At 52.4% G+C, this 21,210-nt stretch overlaps 1 protein-coding gene across 1 annotated transcript in view; it reads right to left on the bottom strand.

The window, feature by feature from the left end:
• Window positions 1-19,322, bottom strand: part of Cacna1i (calcium voltage-gated channel subunit alpha1 I) — a 110,061-nt gene extending 90,739 nt beyond the window's left edge. Inside the window, 2 exon segments of the mRNA XM_034516566.2 lie at window positions 8,514-8,764; window positions 19,218-19,322. Of these exon segments, the coding sequence (XP_034372457.2) occupies window positions 8,514-8,743 (230 nt within the window). The 5' untranslated portion in view covers window positions 8,744-8,764; window positions 19,218-19,322.
• Between the last annotated feature and the right edge of the window lie 1,888 nt (window positions 19,323-21,210).

The following is a 21,210-nucleotide window of genomic DNA, read 5'->3' as shown; positions in this document are numbered from 1 at the left end:
TTCACACATGAAGGAGGACATGTCATACTCTCTCCTCTGTCCACAACACAATTCCTGTGTGTTTCCATCTTTCCACCAGCCTTAGAGTCTCTGGAGCCTCCTTCCACTACAGGGTTAATGACCCTGGAGATGTGTCCATTTCACCACCAGAACCATCCTCCCCTCCCACTCCCACTCCTCACAGCCCACTTAGGAGTCTCTGGGCAGCCCCCTCCTTCAGCCTGGCCTTCTAAGATCCACATGTGGCCCAGCAGCTCTTCCAAAACCACAATCTTGGATGCCCTACACCATACCACCTTCAGCCTCTGCTTCTCAGCCGTCAACACTCAGCTGGTTATTTAGGCCCATTTGTCTTCACCAATGTCCAGGCAACAACCTCTACCACCTCACCCTGCCTGTCAAGAGGCACTCCGTCAAAAGCCTCCCCACACCTCTGCTCTGTGCAGCGATGTGGGTCCAGGCCTGGAAAAGCAGCACGCATCAACAGAATATGGAGCTTGAACACAACAAGTTCCCTAACTAGCAGAAGGGGAATAATACATTGCATACTGAAGACCCCAAAGAGGGTTTGTGGGGAGAATAACAGTGTCCCAACACAGGCTTGTCCTTAGCACTGAGCAGGCGACTGGAGACATTAAAAATGGGGACAGGTGTGACCAATCAGCATCCATCAGCTATGAACCATCAGATCAGTAGAAGAGCTGAAGCACGTGCATGTGCACACACATATAAAACACACTAATTAATAGTTAAAAGAAAGATGAGGAAAAGTGGGTGTGCCCATGGTCTGTCCCTGCTGGTCACCTGTCATACCCCCACCCCACCTTCCAGTGTGATAAGCACAGGCCCTGCCCTGGTACGTCAGACCTTGCTCTCCAGCCCCTGCCTATCCCAGCCCCACAAATCCCCACTTCCTCTATTGGGAACATACTCCTTCAACTGTTCTGGAAACTCCTACTCATGTAGCAAGACCCAGTTGGAAAAACCCCTTCCTGCAGTTAAGTTTCACCAGTACCCCAGGATTCTATCACAGGCAGTCTCGATCCCTCCCCCACAGTTCTCAAATACACAGAGCTCTCCAACACAGACCCTGAGGCTGCCCAGTGGGGCTAGGATCTCCCTAGCCTGGCCAGGCTCCTCCAACTGGCTGTTGGGACCCTGATGACCAGTTAGAGTGCAGCCTCTGCCCCCGCCTCCGGTTGCATCTTGGGGGATGGTACTTGACTCTGACTTTTATCTCAGAGAAAAACAACTTTCTCCACACCAGATGGAGGAAACGGACAATTTCCCGGGCATGTGTTGCTTCTCCCCGCAGTACCCGCCACCGTCTGGACTGTCCCATTAGGCCAGGACTGGAGGAGGAGGGGACAGCTCCCTTTAGGGAGCCTCTCCTACTCAGAAGGAGATGAGCCAGGAAGCCTGAACAGAGGGTCCACAGTGCTGGGCTCTAACTAAGAACCCTGCTTGTACTGTATAATATATTTTAATATATAGTATATAATAATAATATATCAGAGGTTCCACCTCTTCACATTCAACAGGTAGCCTTGAGTGAATCACACTCCCTCCTAGGTCTCATTTCCACCCTTCCCCTCAGCTAATGGACATAGAGTTAGCACACCCCCTACACAGACACACGCACACTCACACACACAAGCATTCATGAACATGCACACACACACACAGGCATTCATGAACATGCACACACACACACACACACAGGCATTCATGAACATGCACACACACAAGCATTCATGAACATGCACACACACACTATGCTCTCTCTTACCCTGGAGCAGCACAGTTCCCACTCACATTCTCTGGGCTCCTGAGCCCATCTCCATAGACCAGTACCACTAGCCAGGTGCCGCAGGCCCTGCTAGCTCTCCCGACCCCTTCAGGATGTGTACAGCAATACTCAGCACTCAGCAGCTTGCCCAGTGATGGCCCTGGAACTCTCATTCCATCCCAATGTTCCCCACCAGGTTCCACCATGGCCCCATTACACAGGCACACAAGCAGAGGCTCGGCAAGGGAAGGATCTCACTCAAGGCCACTCGGGCACTGAGCCAAGCTCAGGTCTTCATTCACTCAGACACCAAGATGCAGACACCATGGCATCACCTCTGAGTCACCTGCACTCAACACCCGCACCAAAGGCTGCAGCATCCCCACTGTCCCCCACCATCTAGACCCCGGAACACATGCTAGGATCTGTCACTTATCACTAAGGTCCCCAAGCACCTTCTTCTGGTAGGTCTCGTGGTCATCACTCCTAGAGCCACATGACCAGCACTGTGACCTGAGACACCTGGCACTCAGTGGCTGACTTTGGCCCGTCATTCCCACACTCCATGGATAGATACTCTGAGACTGTCATGACCAGCATAAGCCTCCAGGGCTGTGCTGTGACCACAGCAAAACCTGTCCCATTCCTACCCAGAGATGGGCCAGCCCACCCAGGGCAAAAACTAGAACCAGCCACTGGCCACTTCATCAGCCCCAGGAGGCAGCTGGCTGAAGCCCCACAAAGATGGCAGCAGAGGAATCGAGGCCTGGCCCCTTTCCAGACTGACTACTGCCTGTCCTGCCGTTCTACAACCACTTATCCCTAAGAGGGGCCTCGAAAGCCCAATGAGGGTAGAAAGGTGATACCCATATTAGTCATGGTTTGGGGGAGGGGGCAGGTGGCAGTTGCCATAGTCAATTAATGTCCGCCCTGACATTGGCTTGACCATGAGCAGCCAGACTCACGCTGATTCGTGTTAATAACAGAGACTGAATCAGATTTTCCCTGGGAACAATGTCTTCTGGAGGTGTGATGTTCCATCTAAAGGACCTGTCACCTGGCATCTTATTGAATCTCCTGCGGGCTAAGTGTTTACAGAGCCGTGCATGCATGCATGAGAGCCCGTTCATCCCGAGACTCTCAACATCAGCCCTACCCCTTTGTGACACTCCACTGCTACATCTCCCTCACATATGACTCTAGTCTTCAGTAGTGAAGGGGACACTACCCACAGGGGAATCGAAGGGGTTATGACACTGGCCATGGTTGCCCAGTAATGAGCCAGAGAATCAGTCCCAGGCTGTGTGACTCAGGTAGCCAGCGACTTCCACAAGCCACTCTTCTCTCCTCATGAGTCAAATGGTCCAATCTTTCTCCTGGAATCACAAACCCAGAGGCCTCACAGTTGCTAGCGAGTGGTCCAGGCCCAGGCCAGGCAGGGAGTGGGCTGACGCTTGGGTGAGCGGAATCCCCGCCTACGAGGGTCCCCTCCACCTGGTGGCTCACTGTGAGTCAGGCAGTGACTCAGGCCTTGCTTGCTCTAAGCTGCGCAAAAAGCTGAGTCAAGAGCACCAAGTTCCAGAGAACCCTGGGCCAGGGCTCCAGGAACCTGGGCTGTGAGCTCAGGATGAACTGTCAGGGGCTGACCCCCATTGCCCTGCCCTGCCTGGGACTGGTAATGAGGGAGCAGCTCCTACTTGCCTGGCTTGACAGGTTCAATTTTTAGTGGGGAGGTGAGCCACCATCTGCAAAGATTACACATGCGAAGGGTTGTATTTGGTAGTCACGGTAACCAAGGGACTGTCCAGCATTCCATGTCCAAGGTCAGGAATAACCAACATCCTATAATACGCAACACAGTCCAGACTCTCAAATACCAACAGCCTGAAATCCAAGCAGGGCTCTGTTAAGGAGGAGTGTTAAGTTAGCACCGATGAGGGGCTAGGTTAAACATCACCCTGCCAGTGCCTTCCCACCAAGGAGAACTAAGTTCAGTACTACACACTCAGTAAGGAGCACCACTTTAAACACTACCCGAACTTCCTCCCACTAGGGAGGACTAGGTTAGACTCTGCCTGACACTGTTCCCACTGACTGTGGGAGGGAGACATTTCCGATGAGGAAAGCATGTCAGGTCCTCAACACCCAATAGAAGCCAACTCTCCAAGACAGGCTGTCTCTGAGCACTTGACACCCACTCTCTGAGGACCCCCAAGTCCCCATGGCAAAGTCTGCTGTTGATAACGACAGCATCCTGGCCCCCACCCACCCTGTCTACTAGGAAACTTCATCCTCAGCTCTGTGATCACAGCCCAAAGTCCCAGGTCCCTGGTCCCCAGACAGGCAACATCCCAGCTGCCAAGTTCACACATCTAGAACATGAATTCTTCAAAATGTGGATTATTGAAGTGTCCAGCTCTCCTGTCACCTAGCCTTAAATCCTACCTATAAACTCTTAGACCCAGTTGCAGAAGCTTCTAGACTAATCGTCTCTGTGCATGGGATCCCTGACCTCACTCTGCTTTGGCAACATCCAGCTGTGACCCCAGCTGTGATCTGAGTCCCCACCCCTGCACAGGAACTACAGCTGCTATAACTGACAGCAGCAGATGATCAGGGTTGAGGAGGGAGAAAGGGGAGGATGGATTGTGAGGAAAAAGAATGGAGAAGAGGAAGGAAGGTGGAGGAGGTGGAGGGAAGATGGAGGAAGTGGAGGCCAGAGAAGGCAGAAGATAGAAGATGGAAGGACGGAAGACAGAGGAGGAAGAAGGAAAGAGGGAAACAGAAGGTGGAAGAAGGGTGGAGGTGAGGAAAGGGAAGGGAATTGAAGAGGGAGCAAAGTGGAGGGAATGAGGAGGATGGAGAAAGGGTGGAGAACGGTTAAGGTGAAGGACGGAGGGCAGAGAAAGGGGGAGGAACAGGGAGAAAAAACAGAGGCTAGAGGGTGAGAAGCAGAGGGATGGAGCCTGGGATGGAGGAAGGAATATAGAAAAGGAGAATCGGGAGGAGAAAGATGGAAGGTGGAGGAAAGACAAAGAAAGGACAGGAGGGATGAGGGTGAGGAGGATGGAGGGAGGAGTGGGATGCAGGTGGGAGGAGGGAAGACCAATGAAGACAGCAGAGGGAGGAACAGAAGTGCAGCTGAACTGTGTCCTACCCTTTAGCTCCAATCTCTCTTTTTTAACTTAATTTTTATTATTTGGGTGTGTGTGTATCACACACGTTCAGAAGCCTGCAGAGGCCTAAAGGAGGAGTCAGATCCCTTGGGGCTTGTCTTAGACAGGGTTTCAAACACTATGATTAAACACCATGACCACAAGCAACTTGGGGAAGAAAGGGTTGATCTGACTCTTAGGCCACACTGCATCGCTGAGGGATGTAAAGATAGGAGGTCAAAAAGGACCAGGAGACAGGAACTGAAGCAGAGACCATGGAGGGGAGCTGCTTACTGGCTTGCTCCCCATGGCTCGTTCAGCCTGCTTTCTTATAGAACCCAGGACCACCTGCCAAGGATGACATCACCCCCCCCCATGGGCTTGGCTCACTCACACCAACCATTAATCAGGAAAATGCCAGCCAGGTGTAGTAACTCACACCTTTAATCCCAGCACTCAGTTAGTAGAAGCAGGTGGATCTGTGAGTTCAAGGCCAGCCTGCTCTACAGAGTGAGTTTCAGGACAGCCAGGGCTACAAGAGAAACCCTGTCTCAAAGCAAAAGAAGAAAAGGAAGGAAGGAAAGAAGAGGAAGAAGAAAGGAAAAGGTCCCCACAGGCTTGTGTACAGGCAATCTGAATGAAGGTATTTTCTCAGTTAAGTCCCTCCTTCCCAAACGCTAGCTTGTTGACAAAAATCTCGCCAGGAAGAGCCGGAAGTGGTGGTGAGCTGTCATGGGTCTTCTGAAGAGAGAACATACTGTTAACTGCTGAGCCATCTCTCCGGCCACCTCCACTCAGCCCCACCACAGGCCCCTTCCCTCCTCCTGAGCCAGCCCCATTATGTCCTACTCAAACTGGACTCGCTGAGTGGAGGAGACAGGTGGGGTGAAGTCAGTGGACACAGTGGCTGGAGGGCCTATTTACCCAACAGGTCAGCAATGTAGCTGCCTGGTCGAGTTAGGTGACAACCTGAGTCCCGTTAGGCACTGTCCCACTGGGTGAACATTGTTGGCCTGGCTCCCAAGGCCGGGAGGAAACTTCTCACCAGCCCCTCCTCTCCAGATGGAGGCTATGGAGGTCAGAGAAAAGGGCTGACATAAAGTCACACATTCTCAGCACACAGGACACTCACTGGCCACCTCCTAAGTGGCACTTGGGACAGCATTGCCATGTCAGCCTAGTCAGCCCTACCGGAGCCTATCAGAGTCAGACTCCAAGCCGAGATGTTCCACAGGCCAGAGCCATGATGACCAGCCTGCCAACAGAAGCCCAGACAGGCCCAGTGACTTACTCAATGTTATACAGCTTCCTGTCACCTGCCAAGATAGCCCTCTGACCTTGTCCCACTGTCTCCCTGGTCCTCTAGCCTTCTCTTCCTGGACAACTCAAATATCAGACAGGCATGATAGTGTATACCTTTGATCCCAGTACTCAGGGCCAGCCTGATCTACATAATGAGATCAAGGACAGCCAGGGCTACATAGGAACCTTGTCTTAAAAAGAAAGAAAGGAGAGGCTAGAGGGATGGCTCAGCGGTTAGGGGCACTGACTGCTCTTCCAGAGGTCCTGAGTTCAATTCCCAGCAACCACATGGTAGCTCACAACCATCTGTAATGGGATCTGGTGCCCTCTTCTGGTGTGTCTGAAGACAGCTACAGTGTACTCACATACATAAAATAAATAAATAAATTCTTTTTTAGTAAGGGAAGAAGAGAGAGAAGGAGGGAGGGAGGGAGGGAGGGAGGGAGGAAGGGAGGAAGGGAGGAAGGGAGGAAGGGAGGAAGGGAGGAAGGGAGGAAGGGAAGAGCCATCAAACCTCCTGCCATCATCACCTCTTCATTGGCCTGGACCCCATCTGCTCACATGCACACCCTTAAGTTTCCTTCAACACTTTGTTAAAATTGTTCATGTAAATGGTGTCTATTCCCCAGTCCTTGGGGCTCCTCAGGACATGCTCGTCTCCCTCTGGGTGCCCAGAGAAAACATCAAAGTGTCAGTGAATGAAATTACAGAGCAGAGTTGGGCATGGTAGCACACAACTTTAATCCCAGCCCTCGGGAGGCAGAGGCAAGTAGATCTCTGTGAATTTGAGGCTAGCCTGGTCTACATAATAAATTCCAGAAAAGTCAGGGCTATCTATGTAGAGAGACCCTATCTCAAAAATCCCAAAGGGGTGAGTGTGGTCAGAGACAAAGACAGAGAAAAAGAAAAGGAAGGAATTTCAGAGTATGCCATACCCAATAATATCCCTTGAGCTATCTCTCATGAGAGGAGACTCATGTCCTCATAGCCAAGGGCATCCTCTGGGTCCCCTCCCTCTAGCAAACCCCCTCTGATTTCTAAGCCTCAGAGGATACAGGACAGTCATCACCTAGGCCTTCAGCTCTTGTCAACTTCCTAGACATCCCTAATACTCAGTGTGATCTCAGCCCTGCTACCTGATGCACCAGCTCCTGCCTGCCCTGGGTGGCATTGAGATCCAGCCCCTTTGACCTGGGTGGTCTTTGTCACAGACCACAGAGCCACAACTGGGATCCCTTTCCACTGGTCCACAGCCACTAGCATCCCTGATACCCAGTCCCACACCACAGCTCAGCCCTGGAGCTTGTGCTTGAGGATGTAGCTCCTAGAACACAAGATGGCTCTTCAGGGTTTCGTCAGGCTCACTCTGCCCCCTACTCCAGCCACACCCCTAGCTTCTCCCTTCCTGGGCCCCAGCTCCTGCTGAGTCCATCTGGAACCCTTCTTCTGACACCTCATTCTTTCTTGAGGCCCCGAAGAATACTATTCATCCATACTCAGCAAATCTACTACTGTAGTCCTGCCAGTACTGGGAAGTGGAGGCAGAAGGATCAGAGGTTCAGCTACACAGCTAATTTTAGCTATACAAGCTCTTGCATCAAAAATAAAAAATCCCCAGCCTGATGTGAGGCCACATGGGGGCTGCCTGAGGAGATGACACTGATGTTGTCATTTGAAGGATATGGCAATGGATTTGGCCAGGAGAAGGAAGGAAGGAAAAAGTATTTTGGATAGAGAAAATGGTATATCGGAAGCCAGAAGCATGAACAAACCCAGGGCATGCAGAGTGTGGAGAAAGGGGCTGGTCAGGGCTCCAAGGGCCTGGAGGGCTAGGTTAGGACATCTTTCTGAAACCTGGGGTAACAGGAATCTGTGAAGGATCTTGAATGTATGTCCCAAAGTTGATGAACTGGAAACGTTATCCCCAGTGGGACAGTGAAGAGGTGGGACTTTTCAGACGCAAGCAGGGCTCAGGGATTCAGAGCCCTCTGCAGATTATTACTGAGGGACCTGGTTCTTAACAGGAAATCAGAATGCACAGCCATCAGCAGCTTCCAGCAGCAAGACCCCAGGTCCACCCTCCATCCTCGACACTTCCCCAGATGGCCATCTGTGCCCACTCACAAAGGCCCAAGAAGCTCACTACAGACCTCAATTCTGCTGGCCAGAGGACCATGTTGGCAGGTTAGAGGCCGGAAAGCAACCCATCCTGCCTTCCCCTGTTGGCCCCTGGACTGGGCACAGACACACCAGCCTTCAAAGGATATGGGTTACATACCATCTTGATGCACCAGTTCCGTGGGCTTGTGGTCTGGCGCAGGCAGAAGAAGGCAACAGGTGCCAGGTCTGGATGCGGGACCTCAGGGTTGGTTCCATCCAATGGCTCCTCCAGGCCTGGAGGGGATGGAGGAGGACTCCGGGGCCCCGGCTGCTCAGTGATTCCCGGTTCAGGGTCCGGGCCTGCTGCAGATGAGGGTGGTAAGTTGCTGTCAGCCATGTCAGCGTGGAGCAGGGAGCCCTAGGGAACAGAGAAGGACACATAGTGGGGGTTGGCTTAGCACCCACTCCCCAGCCTACCTCCCCCATGGTGGGTGACACCTAGCTCCAGGTCCTAAAAGACACCCCTCACCCTCACTGTGGTCATGTGAGTTAGTGGAGAGAGATAACACCTAAGTCAGTATCACTCAATTGGGCAAGCCGGGTCACTGTAGGCTTTGGCAAATGACAACTATTTTTTTAAAAAATTAAATAGAATCTTAGAATGTAAATGATGTCTTTCTTTTCACAGTGCTGAGCTAGAGTTCTTGTTGGGACTGTGACTCAGTGGTGGAGAATATGCTTAATATGTGCATAGGTCTGGGAGCTATTCCCAGTACTACCAAAAATAATAATAATAATTAAAGTGAAAGTCTAGGCTGAATGTAGCTCAGCCAATAGAATGCTTGCCTAGCATGCACGAGGTTCTAGGTTTGATCTCTATTACCACATAAAACAGGCACAGTGGCGCACCTACATGCATACAGACACAGAGGTGGAAGGGACCGAGGCCTAAGGGCATCCTCAATAGGTTGTTTGAAGTCAACCCAGACTAGAGAACCTGTCTCTAAAACAAAATAAAATAAGCAAAATAAAAATAAAAACAAATTTTAAAGGGATAGCTAACCAGTTAGGAATGCATGTTGTGCCAGGCAGTGGTGGCGCACGCCTTTAATCCCAGCACTTGGGAGGCAGAGGCAGGCGAATTTCTGAGTTCGAGGCCAGCCTGGTCTACAGAATGAGTTCCAGGACAGCCAGGACTACACAGAGAAACCCTGTTTCAAACAAACAAACAAACAAACAAACAAAAAGAATGCATGTTGCTCATGAAAGGACCCTAGTTAAGTTCCCAATACCCACATCAGGCAGTTCACAACTGTCTGGAACTTTGACTTCAGGGGATCTGATGCCCCCTTCTGGACCCCTTCGGTAACTGCACTCACATGCACATACACAAACACACACACACATGATTTTAAAATAATTGAACAAATCTTATTATATAAAAGACTGGAGCTATCAATCGAATCATCAAGTGTGAATATTTTAGGGAAGTGAGTGGATGTTACTGTGAACAGGCTCAGGGCCCAGGGCAATGTGTCACAAAGAAGTTGAGTACTGTGGAATCAGGCACTGAGGAACAAGGAGGGAATAGGAAAGGTTTCCCTGAGGAATTGACATTTGAGACCTCCAGTGAGCTCTTGGGCCAGGAACATCATGCGTGCACACATGCATGTACATATGTACACACATGAGAGAATCCAGAGATCTACAAGACTAATCTCTTTGCTTTGCAGGTAAAGAAACTGAGGCCCAAGAGAGAGATACACAGGCCACGTGGCTTCCAAATCTGTCTTGCGTCTCTGAAATCCACGGTGGTTTACCAAGGATCTTGCTCGGCAGTATCCTTGGCCTGTCAATCACACACTGGCCCTGACTCCGCTCAGGGACAGTGCTACAGGCTAGTCTTATTGAAATGCACTCTGCCACCTCACAGGGGCTATTACAGGGAAACTGAGGCCCAGGAAAAAGAGTGCCTTGTGTAGAACCAGAGGAAGATGAAAAGTCAGAACTTCCACACCCACTTAGGACAAGTGGCAACTGGCCTGACCAACCTCCTGGCAGGCTAGGAAGAGAAGGCAATCCTAGAGCCCAGCCCCCTACAACCTCACCCTTGGGGCTGGCTGCACATCTCTAAAGGAGGCAGGCAGTGAGAGGGGGTAGGAAAGCCTGCATTCCTGGCTGCTGCTGGTGGCTGCAGAGCTATTGACTGAACCACCCTGAGCTGACGGATCCAGACACTTCTCTGCTCCCACAGGCAATGGACAGGAGCTGATACTTCCTGCCGCTTCGCCCCGCTGGTCAGGGCCGCAGTGTTTTCTCCTGAGCTCCAAGTTTTGCTCCCAATTCCAGAAAAAACAGCACAAGTCTTACATAAGCACCTTGGCTGGCCACGCATCAACCACCCAGGTAGAACAGCACCCTCCCTGGGGTGGCTCTAGGTCTCTGAGCCAGCTCTAGAGCCCACCACTCCCTCTACCTGCAATCCCTCCAATCAAACCTGCAATCCCTCCAATCAAAACAGGACCTCCTGGGTCCCTGGGGGCAGCACTGCCCCTTTCAGGCCTCAGCTTACACTATGCCCTCTTACTGGAGGGAGCATACTTCCTTGGCCTCCATATCCCTGTTTGTCCTGATTGTCCTGAGCACCTACTGTGTGCAGGCTCCACCGCTATGCTGGTAAATTTCTATGAATCCTAATTCAGACCAGCATAAGAAAAGGATACACACTCAATTCAGTTCCGTCTCTGGCTTTCCACTACCCCAGTCACCCTCCAAATGTAGTGTACAATTTTTGTTTCTTATATCTCTGTGATTTGTCTTCCCAGCCTGCAACAAGACTGTAACTAACAGCACAGACTGGCCTGTTAACATTTACTGCTATAACCCCAACCCCTGGAACAGTGAGTGCCGGGAACATACTAGATGCTCAATAAATATTTGTTGGCTACATAAATTAAAAGTATTGAAAAGTAAATAAACAAGGGGGATAATGTGTGAGTCGTAATAAATCACTTCTTCTCTAAAGGAAGGGCCATTTAAGAGCAAAACAGTAAGACTCAAAAGGCACCACCAGCAATGTTCAAAGAAAAGACACTCCAGGCAAGAGAAACAGCAAGTGCAAAGGCTAGGAGACTGGAAGAGGCTGGGTGCGTCTAAGGAACAGAGAAAAGGAATGAGGCCAGTGTGGCCTCAATGAGGCAGAGAAGGGGGTGAAACTGGAGAGCCCCTGAAGGAAGGCTCGAAGTACAACAGAACTTCCTGGAGGGTTTAGGCTGGGACCTGAGCATGGTACACCCTCTTCTGGGAAACGTTATTCAGGATGGTGAGCTGGGGAGCAGAGAGAGCAAGGAGGGCTGGAAAAATGGACACAAGGGAAGGCTCTGGGTCTGTCATACCCATGGCAGCCTCTCCCCCATCATGGAAACCCCTCCCTGCAGCCACACAGAGGGGCAAGCTGCTGGGCTCAGAGGCGGTACACACTAGTTACACCAGCTACGTCTTCTTGACTCCAGATGGTCTCCATCCACTGTTTGGTCCTCTGGCCCCTGTTTGGCCATGCTAAACAATCCTCCATCCTCACCCCCCCCCCTGCTAGACATCTCTACCACTAAGGCCACCACTTCTGGGACAGTCCAGCCAACTTCTGGCCTGCTCCCCACATTCACCCAGCCTACATTCTCAATTTGATCCCCAGTACCCACCCATCCTCCAGCCTCTGACCTGCCTCCACCTTTTGACTTGATCTCCAGGGTTCATTCAACATCAACCTCCACCTTTTGACTTGATCTCCAGGGTTCATCCAGCCTCTGTTTCCTTTATTTGGTCCTCAGTGGCACCCACACATCCTCCCTCTCTAACTTGTCCCCCAGTATCTGCCTAGCCTCCACTCTCCGGTCCACCCTCCATTCCTAAAGCTCCCGTATCTGGTGTCTGACTCAAAAATCCCCCCTTCCTGCCTGTGCCCTGATTCCTTTCTTCTTTCTAGAAGCCCTCCCCCCCTCAAGGAACTGACAGCTGAGCTCTTGAACTCTGGCCTCTCTGCAGGTCAAGCCTCACCACGACAGAAACACACTCCACCAAAGAGAACAGTGGATTCAGAGTCAGAGTTCCTCTACCCCTACAGAGCACCCCCCTCTATGGGTCTGATGCTGAGCCGCTTTCCCCCACTGTCCTTCCAGGTGGTGGTGTGCTAAGCCAGGAGGAGAGAAGTAACAGAGGCCCACGGTGTCTGGAACCCCATTCCCATTCTTGGTCCCACTGGTCTCTTGGAGCCTCAGCTTCTCTCTACAAAGCACAGCCATCCTCCTGCTTCCTACAACAAGCCCCTGTGAAGAAGCAATGCGCTGTGGATGGAAGGCAAGGTGGAACTTATGGAGGAAAAATGTCTGAACATGCCTGTGACCATGTGTACCATGTGTAGGAGCTGCTACCCCAGCCTTCCCTCTGTCATTGCTATTACCACTACCATCTACCTTGTCATCAAAATCACCACCAACACCACCATCATCACCACCTCCACTATCACCAACAATGACTTCACCACCTTTATCACCATCATCATCACCATCACCATCACCATCACCACCATCATCATCATTACCACATCAGCAGCAGCACCATCAACATCAGCACCATTATCACCACTATCACCATCATCACCATCAGGCAATGATCAAAGGCCCTGTGCCAATCCCACAATTCATGAATATTTTTCTTCTTGGAGGAAGAGATTAGAACCCAAAGGAGTTGGGCAGTGCCCAATGTCACCCAGCTGGCACAGGGCAGCGGTGGAAGAAATGAGTCCCAGTTCAAGTCTGCCCAAGTCCAGCAACAACTTAGGGGGTGCCCTGACAACAGGTTTCAGGACTCAAGAGACAGTGGAGACAGAACTGCTGGTCCAGACAAGACCCTCAGTCTCCCAAAGCAGCAGGAAGCCTACCTTTAGGAATATTTCTGCTAGCACTAAGAGTTCCCCAGCCCTAGTAGATACCTGAGGCCTGGCCTGGCCAGCCAGATTGGGAACAGGGTACATTTTTATAGGATCAAGTAATCTACTTGTTCTTCAGTCAACAACCACAAAGTAGACAGTGTCACTGCTCAAACAAGCAATAAAAAACACTCAGAGAGTATCATGAGAATTCAGGAATCTCAAAATCATGGAGGCTGCTCTCATTAGAACCAGAGAGGCCCACATACATACTGTAATGGAATGAGAACCTTTAGTGTGGTGTTTTGGGGCATGGAGCTCAGAATTATAACCTGTGTTTCAGCGCCAGCTCTGACCCCAGACCACCTTAGCACATGACAGCCTGGTGGTGCTTACTACCTGCCTACAAAATGAGAAGATTGTTCTGAGGTATAGCTGCTACTGAGGTGAGCTGGGGTTCACCCCACCAGGCACAGGGCTCACACACAGTAAGACCCCAGGCAGTTCTGACCCCGTAGCCCATAGCAGCATCAGTCAGATCCCTACAGTTCTGGGAGGCTGGAGTCCTGGAAACAGTCCATGATCTCATAGGTTCTCATGGTCTCCAGAGCTTCACAGAGGGGCACTCTGGAAACCAACAAAACTTAAAATGGCCCAACCCACTACACACACACACAAATAGCACAGGCACATATGCTCATTGTTACACTCAAGACACACTCTCATGTGGACACACAATACCCACTCACACGTATAGCATAGTCACACACACAACAACTATACAATATACAAATACCCAATAGTAAATATACAACATACAAACATATCTTCATATACAACTACAGACGCAGATAATATGTAACACAGAGATACATACAAACATCCTATAAAATGCATGTGTACACAGTCACACATGTACAGAAGATACAAATACATTCATTATGTATTCCACAGACACACACAACATATACATAGAATCATAGATATACAGAACACACAATCACGCAGACCGATAAACCACATGCTCACAGATACATCATCACATACATACACACAGACATCACAGGTACCCTAGGTGTGGTGGCACATGTCTTTAATCCCAGCACTTGGACGCAGAAACAGGCAGAGCTCTTAGTTCGAGGCCAGGCTGGGCTACAGAGAAAGTCCTAGAATAGCCAGGGCTATACAGAGAAACCCTTTAAAAAGGGGATGAGGAAACAAAAGAAAGAAATCACAGACACGTGGTTAGTACTTCACACACCTACACAGCCCTCTGCATACAAACCAGGGCAAAGCTTGATTTGGGGGCCACTGAGAAATCTACTGAGGCTTTAGGAAAACTGCCTCCCAGAATCTTGCAGGCATCATCTCGGAGCCCCTAGAATCCTGTCTGCTCTCTCTTCTGCATGACAGCCCTGCTGACACATGATGACAGCCCGCCCACCCCCGGGCCTCATCTGCCCCAGGCCTCTCATCACCAGCTCCCTCAACCATTCCACAAATGACAATTTCCAAATTGCCTGCCTCCCAGAACCCCCTGTTGGTCTTCCTTGAGCCTACCTAACATCCTCTGCAGGGACAGGGCTAGATTCACACTGGGGTAGCAGAGTCACCTGCCCGGTGCTGCAGGTGAGGCCTCTCTAATGCAGACTGGAGCTCTAGAGCCCAAACACAACCCAGACCTCAGCACCTACGCTTCATGTGGTCGCTGACCCCCTCAGGTCTTCTGAGTTGCTGTGCAGTTGCTAAAATGGATAAGGCTTACCTTTGGCCTCCAATTGCATGAACTCGCATCAAAGTTGCCCTGGCCTGGCTAGCTGAGCCTGCTCACATCCTAAACTCCTCCATCACTAGACTCAACAGCTAACCTTCCCAGCTTTGCAGCACACTCAGAGAATTGCCTCTGCCACCCCTCCTGGGGCATCTAACAAGTGTCACAGCCCACATCGTTTGTAGGCACTTAAGGCATGCCAAGCACCCGATCACAATCCAGAGAAGCAAGCATATTTGTTCTCTCCCACAGGGAGGAAACTGAGGCATGGAAAGAGAAAGGGTTTCTCTCAAGGTTAGAAACCACTTAGTGGACAATCTGGGAGGCCCAACTGTGAGTTATGAGTTAGCATGTTGGTCAGGTCCCCCTTGTCCCTGTACCTGACCCAAGACATCATCATGTTTGTTTGTAGTGGCCCTTGGCCCTGTGCTGAGTGTGAGCAAGTGAGGTTATGCCTGGATCTCCCAGCATTTGAACATCTCCCAGCGGGTGCCTTTGCTGGTAGTTTCACTCACTTTGCAGTAATTAGGGCTTAGAGTCTCACTTGAACAACTCAGGTGCAGGTGGTGACTGATGGGAGTGAGGTGGGTCACACGGAAAAGAACACTGGACCAGGAATCCTAGAGCCCAGGCCGAGCCCGGCAACCTACCCCACAGTCCTTTTTATTTCCACCTGTGAAAAGCCTCGGAGGATGCTGCCTCTCTCCCTCTCAAAGCAGATAACAAATGGAGAAAGATCTGGAAAGTACTTTAATGAAAGGAAAACAGCTTCCCCCTCCAAGGCCCCATGCTAGGTACTGCAGAGATACTTCTAAGTCTCGCAAAAGAATCCTTTAAGGTGGAAGCATTATCCCAATTACAACAAGCTGAGCTCTGCATGCTGAGTGGCCTGCCCCTCCCAGCCCCCAATCAAGGACCTGCTTATTCCTTTCCCAGCTGGGATAAAAGCCTGGAGGGGGAGAGACTACGGCCTTAACCCAGCCCTTGCTGCTCAGTAGGTCAGGGTGCACAGCAGGGAGGTGGGACAAGAGCCCAATGTCCATCTCAGGATGCATCAGTAGCCAAGGCCAGAAGAAGGGGACAGCTGGCCCAGGGAGGACCCTGGACATAAAGGTCTCTTCTGATCCCAACCTTGAAGAGACACTGGCTCCAAGGCCCCTCTACTCTCAAGTACACACTTCTCCTCCCTCTCTTCTGTTCAAGAACCCCAGGTTGCCAGCACATGCTTAGGGGTGTCCAATGACCGCTTGTCCAGCACCCCCATGAGTCATCCGGAGCCCGATTCTCACTCCCAGAGCACAGGAGTATATGGAGAATAGCAGCTAATGCCTCTACAATGACCTCAGCAAGGAAACCAGACCCTCCCTCGAGGAATGCAAGCCACTAGAAGACCCATTTAGCCTGTTCCCTTCTCTCACCTCTGGATTCTAGCGACCAGAATGAGGCCTGGCACTCAGTAGGTGCTTTACTAAATCAGAAATCTAGGTTTATTTTCTTCTCTTCTCCAGCCAGCAGCTTAGAATGAGGAAGTCTTGCCTGACATCTCTGAAATTTCAGGACCCAGAGGCCTGCAGACCAGGGATTCCCAGATGTTCACACAGGGGCATGCACCCACACATCTGTGTAGTCACAGCCCAGGCCTAACATTCCAGAGGACACCAGGGTGAACAGAGGGCACTACCCGCAAGGCACACTCTGAGACATGTGGGTGGAAAATATTCTCCAGAAAGGAGAGAGGGAAGGAAGAGATGAAGTGAGAGGGGGTGGGGGGGGAGAAGGGATGGAGGAGCCAAAACTAAGGGTGGGAATGGGCCCTGATCTCCCCTTCTCAGGACCTCCACCCCCAACCCAGTATTCACTCTTTACAGGCCGTTTTGAAGCATCCTAAATGCAGCGCGGGGAGTCGGAGAACAAGACAAGGATGAGAGATAGCGGGGACCAGGAAACCCCACACCAGCCTGTATCATCACCTCAGAGAGCTGTGATCTGCTGGGGGTGGGAGCCCTCCTCTGTGGGGGAAGGGCAGAAGTCTGTCCTGGGAGCTGCACTTGGGGGATGGGATGAACAGTGGGGACAGAGAGGGAAATGTGGCCAGACTGTGTGTTCTGGGCAGGTCTCTTGAGTTCAGAGGCGCTTAGAAGCTTCAGGGTGCCGCTTGCAGTAGCTGCTCCCCAGGATGGGTGAATAACAGGCAAGTCCTCTATGGTGGAGAGCCAACTAGGGTGGAGGAGTGAGCGGGAGGTTCCAACAGCAAAACCCCACCCACTTGCCCAAGGTCAAGGGGAGTCAACCTGCGGGGATGAAGACTTCCCGGCGCCCTCTGGCGGGCTTAGAAGATACCCTCTCCGGCAGTCTTCCAGTCTTGAAGAAGCTACAGATTCAAGAGCGAAGTGGAGGAGCCAGGCAAGGAGGTTAGACAGGAACGCAGGTAAGAAGGGTGGAGAACTTCAGTCGAGAAAAAGAGGGGCCTCCAGACAGGCTTTCAGCCCCTCCCCCAAGCGGTTCTAGCTGCCTGAGGAGCTTCTTGCTCACAGGCACTGCTCTGAACAGCCATAGTGATTCACTCAGGCCTTCGAGGGTATGAAAGGTTCTCTAGTTCGGTGCCAAGCCAGTGCAGTGTCTCCAGGATATTCTCTTCTTGTCTCTTCATCAGCCCCTAAACTGCTGCCCCAAGCTTGGTTCTAGCTCATCTCTCCCTATCCCATCCTGAAATCTCACACACTGATGCCCCTTGCCAGGGAACCACCATGGCCCAGCCCCAGGACTTGGAACCCCAACAGAAAGTTTGTCCTGAGGGGTGGACAAGAGTTTTGAATGAGTTCTTGAAGCCAAGTCAAGATGTTGATTCACAAAGTGGTCCCAGCTTTGTGAGTGAGGACCAGAAGACAGGCCTGAACCCCCTCAACAAACCTTCCCTTCCCCCCCCTCCCCCCCCCCGGGACCCACAGCCTTGTGTATGGCGTTAAGTCTCCAGGCAGTGATAGAATCTGCAGGGACAAATCTCCCACACAATGAGGAAAAGACTAATAAATGGCTCAGGCCAGCCTGAGCCCTCCAGTCTAGGACACCAGTCACATGCGAAGCACGGACCCTGTCACACTACGTAGACACAGAGAGGCTTGAGCTCTCTCTCTCTCTCTCTCTCTCTCTCTCTCTCTCTCTCTCTCTCTCTCTCTCCCTCTCTCCCTTTTTCTGTAACACACACACATACACACGCACACACTCACACCTACACACATGCATACAGCTCAAAACCCAGACTCCACAGGCCAGAGTACATTCAAGGGTCTCTCCTTGGACCCCAGTCTCATCGGAAGCCTAAGATCCAGCTGAGAAAGGACACACAGAACAAGGACTGGTGGTTGTCTCTGCTGGGCCTATTCTGAGCCCCCTCCCCCAGGCATTATTACCTTCTGGTAAAGATACCTACCCACCCCCTGCCAAGCCCTCTTGCCCCTTCACTCCACACATACCATCTAACAAACAATTAAATCCCAATCACCACAAACATTCATTATATAACCATCTCCCTGGCAGCTGAAGACTCCTCTTGGCCCCTTGGACTGCCCGCTCCAACCCGACCTGGCTTCATGCAGCGCGACCTGGGTGGGCGCATAGGGTTACTGGCCAAGGAAGGGCCCTCCACCACCGGCCTGGAGGAAAGTTAAACCCTGCCTGGGGTTCTCGCACTCGATCCCGCCGCGGTTCTCCCTCTCTAGCTAACGCTCCCAGCTCAGCCCTGCCGGACACTGGCACCAGCTCTGATCCAGCTGGTCGCAGAGCCGCAGCAGAGGGACAGCAGGACGGACAGACAGACCGCTCGGGCCCCCGCCAGCAGCCTGACTTGTTGAATAAATTTCTGCAGCGCTGGTTGAGCCGGCTTTGGGCTTCAGTATTGGCACCAAGAGAACTTTCGTGGCCTTGGAGAGGGTCCCCGGTCAAAGTTCCCTGTCCTTCCTCCCAACGCAGGGCCCCCACCCCACCCCCAAGCAAGAGATGTGGCGCCCACCTGATGGGCACGCGCGGGCGGGTGAGGGGGGATCAGTCCCCAGAAATAATAAATAAATAAATAAACAAACAAAATGCCTCTATAAAGAAAAAGCCCGACGCGCCAAGAAGCCGAGCGGGGGGCCGAGCCTCTCCTTCCCCCTCCACCGCCTCTGCCTCGCCTACCTTGGCATGGACGTGGCCGGGCAGCGGGGTCGTCCCGGGCAGAGATGCGGGGGTGACGCTTGTCCCCGAAGCCGGCGTGGAGAGGGACCCCGCGCCCCGCCGGCCCCACGCCTCGGATTCCGGGATCAGCTGCGCCCCCGGGGCGAGGGGGGCGGCGCACGCAGGGCGGCGGGCCCGGGGGCGCGGGCCATGGCGGGCGGGTCGCCGCGGCTCGGGGCGGGTGGCGCGGACGAGCGGCGGACCGCGCGGAGTTGGAGCGCGCGGCGGGCGGCGGGCGCGCGGCGCTCCGGGCCGGGGGCGGGGGCGCGGGGCCGCGGCGGGGCAGGTGCGGGGCGGCAGGAGCGGCGGGGCGCGGGGTCGGGCCGCCCGGGTCCCCGGCTTCGGCGCCACTGGCGCCCCCGGCCCGGACTCGAGGCGCAAAGGGGCTGCGCGCGACGGGGGCTGCGGAGGAGCCGGAGCGCCAGGCGGTGCGGGGACGTGCGGCGGCGGCGGCGAGACCGAGCCGTGCCGCGTGCGAGGAAAAGCCGTCCTTATACTGACACCAAATGTCTTCGGGGAAAGCTGCAGGCTCGGGGCGCTGGAGGGGGAGGCGTACGGGCGACAGACTGAGTGACGGTGGCGCGACTGAGTCCCCTCCGGAGGGGCGGGAGCCCGCGGGAGTGCAGCCACCTCCTGACAATTTAGGGTCGCACCACTGGGGAGGGTCCTGACCTTTTTGAAACTGAGCTTCGTCTGTCGTCGTGCGTAAAAACGGGAGACCCTTTGAATGAGCAGCCCAGGTGTTGATTTTGTTACCCTTCGGATTCTCACTGGGCTTCCTGTTGGGGTGCCTGCTCTACTGCCCAGTGAGGTGGTCACCAACATTATAGTGGAATCCAAAGGTCGTTCAGAAACCCAAGTTCCCACCAAGCTTCCCATTCTGGTCCCACTTCTTCCTGCCCTTCAAGATTGACTCCAAGACCACCAGCAATGGTGTTGCATGCCTGTAATCCCAGAAGAGGCAGGCGGATCTCTAAATCCGAGATCATCCTTAGTCCATAAAGCCAGTTACAGGCCTCCATAATGAGAACCCAATCTCAAAAAGAGAGAGAGAGAGAGAGAGAGAGAGAGAGAGAGAGAGAGAGAGAGAGAGAGAGAGAGAGAGAGAGAGAGAGAGAGGAAAAAGAAAAAAGAAAGAAAGAAAGAAAGAAAGAAAGAAAGAAAGAAAGAAAGAAAAGAAAATCCTACCTCCTTTAAAAAGGCTTCTGAGTGACTTACACGCCCCCTCCCGCCCTCGAGGTGGGCAGATGCCCATCTTCACCCAGCTGCAAGGTCAGACTTCAGCTTCACCCCTAGGCAGCTCAAGAGACCATGAAATGGGCACCCATCTCCCCTGGTTTCTACAGCACCAACTTGCCAATCCTAAGCCTTTTACCAGGTAACTCCGCCTCATGAGTTCTGGACTCCAGGAAGGAGAGTGCAGGATTATGGGTTGTTGTTTTTTTTCCCCCATTGGCTCCTGTGTACATGGACAGATTAAAGGAATCAAGATCCTGCCAAATGCCAATCAGATGCTTGTTTTCCCTGTGACCCTGTGACAGGGCACCTCATTTTGCTGTCAACAAAACTGAGGCCAGAGATGAGCCGTAAGCCAGAGGTCAAAGCAGCCATCCCGTGTATGAAGTGGGTGCTCCCCAATGCATACCCACTGTCTGTTTGCCTTAACTTTCTGCTGCTGGGATGATGGGATGCAGCACTGAACAACAGCAACCCGGGGAGGAAAGGGTTTATTCGGCTCTAAACATCCATCATGGAGGGAATGCAGGAACTGGGAGGCAGGAACTGAAGCAGAGGCCACTGGAGGAGTGCTTCTTACTGGCTTGTTTCTGGTGGCTTGCTTAGCTTGCTTTCTTATACAACCCAGGGCCACCTATCCAGGGCTGGTACCACAGTAGGTTATCATTAATCAAGAAAATAACCCACAGCTGTGTCCACAGGCCAATCTAAGGAAGCC

Source organism: Arvicanthis niloticus, chromosome 13 (assembly GCF_011762505.2).
Source record: "Arvicanthis niloticus isolate mArvNil1 chromosome 13, mArvNil1.pat.X, whole genome shotgun sequence".
NCBI classification, from domain to species: Eukaryota; Metazoa; Chordata; class Mammalia; order Rodentia; family Muridae; genus Arvicanthis; species Arvicanthis niloticus.
The sequence above is the reverse complement of the archived record's forward strand: the minus strand, read 5'-3'. Positions and strand labels throughout refer to the sequence as shown.